At 40.3% G+C, this 7,600-nt stretch overlaps 1 protein-coding gene across 1 annotated transcript in view; it reads right to left on the minus strand.

Moving 5' to 3' along the window:
- Positions 1-231: 231 nt before the first annotated feature.
- CHRM3 (cholinergic receptor muscarinic 3) overlaps positions 232-7,600 on the minus strand; it is a 251,517-nt gene continuing 244,148 nt past the window's right edge. Inside the window, exon 4 of the mRNA XM_008635324.2 lies at positions 232-2,194. Within this exon, the coding sequence (XP_008633546.1) occupies positions 373-2,175 (1,803 nt within the window). The 5' untranslated portion in view covers positions 2,176-2,194 and the 3' untranslated portion in view covers positions 232-372. The remainder of the gene's footprint in view (positions 2,195-7,600) is intronic.

The following is a 7,600-nucleotide window of genomic DNA, read 5'->3' on the forward strand; positions in this document are numbered from 1 at the left end:
ATCAGTAATGGGTTTATAATTGCTATACAGCTTCTTGCAAATTTGTAGGAAAACTTTATTAAACCTTTCACTCCTTAGTAAAAATGTTGAAGTTTCTTAATGTGGATTGATTTTTATATTAAACGGGATTTATTGAAAGATAAATAAGCCTGGCAGCTGCTTTCACATCTTGATGTTTAAATGATAGAATCACAGCACCCTGGAACCACCCCCCCACCCTAACCCATTCCGTCCCATCCCTTACTATCCTGCCCTGTCCCGTGCCATCTCGTTCTGTCCTATCCCATCCCATCCCATCCCATCCCATCCCATCCCATCCCATCCCATCCTATCCCTGCTTCGTTATTTTTTTACTTGTTTAAAAATACTATTCTATGAAGCCTCCCTAGGGATCCGCTTATGAAAAATGACGGACTGCCGTTGCTGATACTGCTGTTTGCGTCGTTTTCGTTTGTCACACTGGCACAGCAGCAGCATCTTGAAAGTGTTTCTGAATGTTTTGTTACACAGTGCATAGCACATGGGGTTCACTGTGCTATTGATGTAGCAAAGCCAATACCCCAGGTGCCAGAAAGTTTTGGGGATACAGCTGCAAAAGGTGTTCACCAGAACCATGATGTTATATGGGGTCCAGGTAATGATGAAGGCAAACAAAATGGCACTGAGTGTCTGTGCTGCTTTCTTTTCTTTGATAAGTGACATTCGTTTTCGTTTTGTGATCTGACTTCTGGTCTTCAAGGCAAACTTTTTTGCCAGGGTTGCTTCCTTAAAGGACAAGGGCAGGGCTGTCGACGTCTTGGTCACCGACGAGATGCCATCAGAAGCTGTGGTTGTCTCTTCTGACTCTGGTTCAACTGGAAGCTTAGTAAAGCTCTTTTGGAAATTTCCACCATCCTGAACACTTTTGGGAGGGTGCAACATTTTAGGTTTCTTTTCCTTCGATTCTGTGTCGGATTTCTGCAGTTCATCCCCTGACTCATGCAAATCTTCTGAGGAGGGTAGTTTTGTGGAATTGAGGATAGCACTGTGACCAGGAAGCTTCAGCACAATTGAATAGATGGCTCTGGTCTCTGCAGCAATGTCTTCTTCGTCAGAGGAGGCTGAATTTTCAAGGGAGGCAGCAGCATCGTTGTTGTTCCAGCTGTCACTGCTGCTATGCTCTTGGTCCCCCTGATCTGTGTTGGGTTCCCAGCTCTTCATTGTGAGCCAGAAGTGGCAGCGTCTGTATTTCTTTCGGGTGGAGCGTTTCATGCTCTGCCGTTGCAACTCATAGCTGCTGCAGCTCCGAGAGCTGCCGGTCTGGTGTACAAAGCGTGCTGCCTCTGCTTCACTGCCCGAAGCCTGTAGCCCTGCTAACTCTTTGGTGCGTTTCTCCGTCTCCTTGTAGATCCTCCAATACAAAATACTCATAATGGTGACTGGCAAATAAAAGGCAGCTATGGCAGTGCCAAAAGTGATGATAGGTTCAGTTAGAAACTGGATGAAACATTCATCAGGAGGCACAGTCCTCTCCCCAACAAAATACTGCCAAAACAAGATGGCAGGGGCCCAAAGAACAAAAGAGACGATCCATGCTAAACCAATCATCACCCCAGCCCTTTTGGTTGTTCGTTTGGCTCTGTATGTTAGTGGCCTAGTGATGGAAAAATACCTGTCAAAACTTATAACGAGGAGATTCATGACAGAGGCATTACTGGCGACATAGTCAATGGAGAGCCAAAGATCACAGGCTACGCTTCCCAAAGCCCAGTGGTCCATGATGATGTATGTGGTATAAAGATTCATGGAAAGAACACCGATGATCAAATCTGCACAAGCAAGGCTCAACAAGAAGTAGTTGTTGACTGTTTTCAGTTGTTTGTTAACCTTAAATGCAACAATCACTAAGATGTTTCCTATGATGGTCACCAGTGCAAGGATCCCAGTGAGGAAAGCAATCAAAACTACTTGCCAGACAGTGTGTCCACCCAGAGGGTCTTTGCTTGTGGCATTTAGGGTCATGTTTGTTGATTCCACAGTGGAGAAGGGAAAACTCTCTGTGGTCTGAGGGAAATCATAGCTGCCAATGAGTGATGCTGCTTCATCAAGGAGTCCCAGTCCACGTGAATCTCTCTTCCAGAACGAGCTCACATTTGGAAACAGGGGCGAGGATGAACTGTTATTTTGCATGATCATTGTGGCTGTCTGACATAGTCTGCAGCAGAGAAAAACCAAACAAAAATCAAGTGAACAGGTGAAGATGTTAAATAAATAATAGTCCTCATATGTTGGGGAAGATGAAACAGGAAAGCCTTATAAATATGATTGCCTGACAAAAGATTTTGGGAATATGAAAACTATAAGCGACATCGAAATGAAGGCCACCTTTGAGATACCAAGTCTTAGTTACTGAACAACTGGAAAACAACGGTATGGCCGACTGAAGGTAATCCCCTTTTGATTGAACAATACCCTCTGCTTGCAGGCAGGTCCAAGGGTCAGAGCAGACCCTACTAGCTCAGCAGAAGGGGTCCAAAGAGTAGTTTTTAGAAGTTAAGATGTAACACTCTATGGTAATATAACAATTCTTATAGGCTGTATGTAAATGCTATAGGATTTGTATCTTGTATTAGATTGGTTAGTGGAAATTAGAATATTCAGTACAGAAGATGATTTATTGTATTGTAACCAGGACTTCACGACCTATCCACTCTACTTACTCCCTTACCCGCTTACTCTCTTACTTACCTCCTCTTCGCTCACTCTTACTCCACTCTTACCTACTTGCTCTTACTTTTACACTCTTGCTCTCTTGGGCATGCTTCGAGCTGCGGCTGGCAGCTCTAAGCAGTGCCCCTGTACCCACGCCCTTTGCAATAAACCGCATGTTCCAAGATCTGACTTCAGAGATCTCTCGTCTCCGTCCGTCCCAACCGTCCGACCCACCCAAAGCTCCTACACTCATACTTGTATATAAAATCACTTTAGCACTCTGAAAGATGTCTTTAAAAAGCCAAGCTGCTTGTGACACATTTCAAGTCAAACATGTATGTGATATCCAGACTGTGATTAATCTGAGCTCTTTGTATTGATCACATTGTGTTTCCTTACAAACATTCAATGACAGAAGAACCAAAATCCCAGGAGAATTTGAACCCACAGTAGTATTAAAATGCCCCTTGACTAACTCTGAATTAAAACACTCCCTGCTGGATCCACTATCCTGGAGCCTTCAAAAACTAAGTTCCAATCATATGAAACCACAAATCTTCCAAGTTCCAATCATATGAAACCACAAATCTTCCAAGTTCCAATCAATACTGGTCCCCAGTGCTATCGTGGCTCTAGCAAAACAGAATCCCAGCCTCTGCTACCTCCAGCTATAGCTGATGACAGACAAAAATATTGTTCTGCCTTTCCTTAAACTATGGAGATACAAGCCAGCATCATTTCATTATGTCAAGCTACTCTAACCTGTGGGGCTGCAAAGCTCTTCCCATTTTAATCTACCTTTCAGCTATCTGATACAAGTAGTAAAACTTCTCATTAGCACTTTTTGCACATGCCACTATTCATTTTTTTCATGCACATTTTTATACTGGGACTAAGGATTTTGCACATCTAATGACATCAAAATTTCTTTGGGGGCAACACACGGTAAAAGTTCCTTTGAAAGTATGGTCTCTAGAGTCAGGAAAAAAAACTTTGGCAGATGTATGTCAAAGCAATCATTAAACACTTTAGGAAAATAGGGGAAAAAGCATGAAAGGGATTAATAACTAAGCTTTAATCCTTTTCCCCAAATACTAACATAAAATGAAAACATGCTCAGAGTAGGAATTTGCATTTCTCTTATTTCATTGGCTTCTCTAGTCAGCTGACTGGATCCATAGTAACAAATTAATTATTTCATCAAAAGCAAAGATTCTGATGAAAAAGTCTATTATTGACTGTAAATGTTGAGCAAAATATGCTGTCTATGTTTGTTTGTTTTCTAAATGTGAGTCCTTCCAGAGCCAATATATTATGGCATGAAATAATAATGCGTATCACAATACACTGGTCTTACACAAAAAAACTTATGCAAAAGAGGAAGGTTTGGTTCTGTTTTTCTAATTAATTTCTAAATTCTGCTTTCCCTTGAACTGTACTTGGTTTTGTTACCAAGCCATAAGACACTGTGACTTTCAATGGTGCAGTTTCTTTGACATATGCAATAAATAGATCACCAATTCTTTTCCTTCACTCATGCACAATAACTAACACAACCCTCTCCCCTATTTTAATGTCCAGTGTAAATGAGGTATTATTGTTTCTTTTGATTTATAGGAACACAAGGTTACAATGAAGATGCCATATTATGGTCTAATTCAGTCCACTTTTAATGCATTCATCATTGTATAACATAGAATACGAACACAATAATAATGAATAAATATTGCTCTGGTAAATCACATAGTTAAATTTTAAGTCTTTTCCTCATAGAATGATTGAAAACTCAGAGCAGCTCAACTTCTAAAACGAAAAATGGTAAGACAGGACTGCTGGAAAGTATCCTTCTTGCAATGTTTTATTTAGGAAGCAGGCATTTTTTCCAGAGCTGTCAGACAGGATGAGGTCAAAACCAGAATAGTATGAGAGACATCTCAAATAATGATATTTGCTAAATATATGCCAGAAATTATTAATGTTATAGGGTGCAGATCTTCCTTCATTCACACTAGGGACAGAGAGCAGAGAATGAAAGCCAGAAAGCATCCGCTCTGCAGCCATAAATTTCTAAGACCTTCGTAAGGTAGCAGCCAACATAGTCAAGTAATTGTTGAGAAGTCTGACAGGTACATCAGGCAATGATATAATTATGCTGCTTTTTCATTAAAAAAGACAAGCTGGTGTCTTCTAATACACAAGAACAGACCAGGAAGAATATATTGATAAAGGAGATCAAATGTCCACTACAATGCATAGAATGAAAACCAATATCACTTAGAAGGGATGGTAAAAATAACAGTAATACTAAGAAATAAAAATAGCTATCAGTTTGGTAGTAATTCCTATTTTCATTGTGTAACACAACCATGAACTAATCTGAGTGTTAGCCTTGGACGTCCAAAACAAATACCACATAAGTGATACAAATAATCTTGCAAAATTAATATGTAAATGCCACACTATCTATTACTAAGTGCATAAAACAACTGTGAATTCTGTTTAATTGCAGACTTTGAAATGGAGTTTCAGTGTAAATTTACCGATAAATCCTTTCAGAAATGCCATGTTTCAAAAGACTCATGATGAAGAGTCCTGGGAACATCATAATTCAGCTGCAGTCTTTCAGACACTGAAGAAGTGCTGGAACCACTCTTTCTCAGGTCAGTTCTTTCACATCTGGACTTCAAAGTAACTTTTCTAAGTCATTGTTTCAATGAAAACCCAAACAGTCCATAGCAGTCCAGTAACTGAGGAAGAGGAGAAACTGAGAACAACCCACATCTCTCCATACCTCCTGCTGTCCAATGCAATCCTACATATGAAACTCGGCTTTTTAAACTCCGCAGGGATTAAAGGGAGCCCTAAACTCACTTTGACTGAACTATTTGATAAAATGGAAGTACTAGTGAGATGATTAGTACAGTCTTTTGTTATTCTGCCTCTTCTACAAGCTCCTGTAATTGAACAATTTAATTCAATAAAAAATGTATTAATCATATGTTCATCTGCACAAAAAAAAAAAAAAAAAAAAAAAAAAAAAAAATACCCCCCCCCCCCCCACCACTATAACATACCAGATCAGCACAACAGGATTTTCTTGCCTTTAGGGCTGCCATGAAGTTTCTGCTTTCTGTATAAGAAGTGCTACAGGAAAAGAGTGTCCTGGGCTTGACGAGATGACAGCGGGATTCACAGTGCAGCCACCAGCACCTGCCCAGCAAGCCAAGCTCAGACAGAAAGATGTGTGACCAAGTGGGAAAGCAGCCACACATACTTGGGTAAAACAAACAGTGCAGCACTGTCTGAGTGAGGCAAACCAACCAAACTGTGAAATGATTATAGGAATTTATATTTTTATTTTATTTATTTTATTTATAATCTTTATTATAAGAATTTACAAATCATTGGTATGATATACTCCATTACAACTTCAAGCCAGGGAGTAGCAAAGGAAACTCCTTTTAGTCTAAGGATATATAATTGCTTACCTAAGATCATAGTAATGGTATTCCCTGTGGATTTGAGTCTTTTTGTTCTTGTTTCTGCTTTTTAATAGGTTCTTATGAAAGGTACAGGCCAGAGACCACCAGACGCAATGCACACTTCCCAAGATTATTCAGGAAAAGTAGAGGCCCAGTACAGGCAGTGGCTATACAGACTTTCATACACATCCATCCAGCACACCTCTGCTCTCTGCCCAGCCAGAGGGAGTGACATATTAGATATCCCACTAAGACCAACTGGAAGGGTAGGAAGCATCTACAGAAATGGTCAATTATTTCAATAAATAGGTATAACCCAGATTTAAAACCCTGAATTTCATGACTAGTCTAATTTATGGCACACTGCTGTAAATAGAAAGCAAGAATAGACAGTAGTAACAGTTCTGTCACACATTTTCAGTGCATTGAATTTCTCTCTGCTTATTTCATATTTAAATACTTTTGTGACTACTCCACATTTTACCAAAATTTCTCTTTTCCTTAAACCTCCCTATTCAAGAAGTCTATTTTTCTTGCTGTCTTTAAAGGGCTCTAAGAAGCACTTCCTGGGAAGTGAGGTGGCACTCTATGGGCTTGGCAATCTGTGAGCTCAAAACTAGCAAGCCTTTACGGCTGAAGAATTTCACATTGCATCTGTTTACAGAGCCAAGAAAATTGCTTACCTTATTTTTCCATTTTCTTCTGCATTGCTCTTATACACACATTAGCCTAAACAGCAGAGAGCTCCATGCAGTGATTTATAAAAGTCTTTTATAACACAGAGAAAGGAAGCCTTCAGAATGCTTAATACAGTTACCTAAACTAGCACATATACTTTGTTCCAAAACTATTATTTGGTAAAATAAAAATATATATCTGAATTGTAAAGTCTTCTTAAGATTATTATCAAGATTATGTATAACAATTTTTCACAGCACATGGAGGGGGGGTTTTTGTTGTTTTTGTTGTTTTTTTTCAAAATACAATAAAGAATTTTAAAAACTTGTGTTGGGGTTTTAGTTTAGTCCTAGTTTTTTTTTTTCCTGTTAAAGGAATTTTTTCCCATATGCATGTTGCTAGGGGACAAATGGCTGTACTTATAGAAGACAAAAGAGTTGCCCATTGGGGGTGGGGTGGGCCTAGCTACTCCTTTGTTTCACCTGGGTGTGGGTTCAGTTCCCTCTCAGCGTCCAGAGAGAGAAGCTGCAGAGAAAGGAGCTGCTGGTCTTTTTTTCCGGCCGTTTTTCTTTCTGCTGGAAACAACGCCAGGATCCCAAAGCCGCTTTCCCTGCCCTGCTGGAGGCCGGGCTGTGGCTGCCCTGCCCCGCTGCTGCTTCGAACTTTCGCTGCGCTGTAGCTGTGCTCTCCCTGCCTGCGTGGACCTCCGGGGGGTTTCCCCTTTTGGATACATCTCGTCTGCCACCCGG

Source organism: Corvus brachyrhynchos, unplaced genomic scaffold, assembly GCF_000691975.1.
Source record: "Corvus brachyrhynchos isolate BGI_N302 unplaced genomic scaffold, ASM69197v1 scaffold595, whole genome shotgun sequence".
In the NCBI taxonomy this organism is placed as follows: domain Eukaryota; kingdom Metazoa; phylum Chordata; class Aves; order Passeriformes; family Corvidae; genus Corvus; species Corvus brachyrhynchos.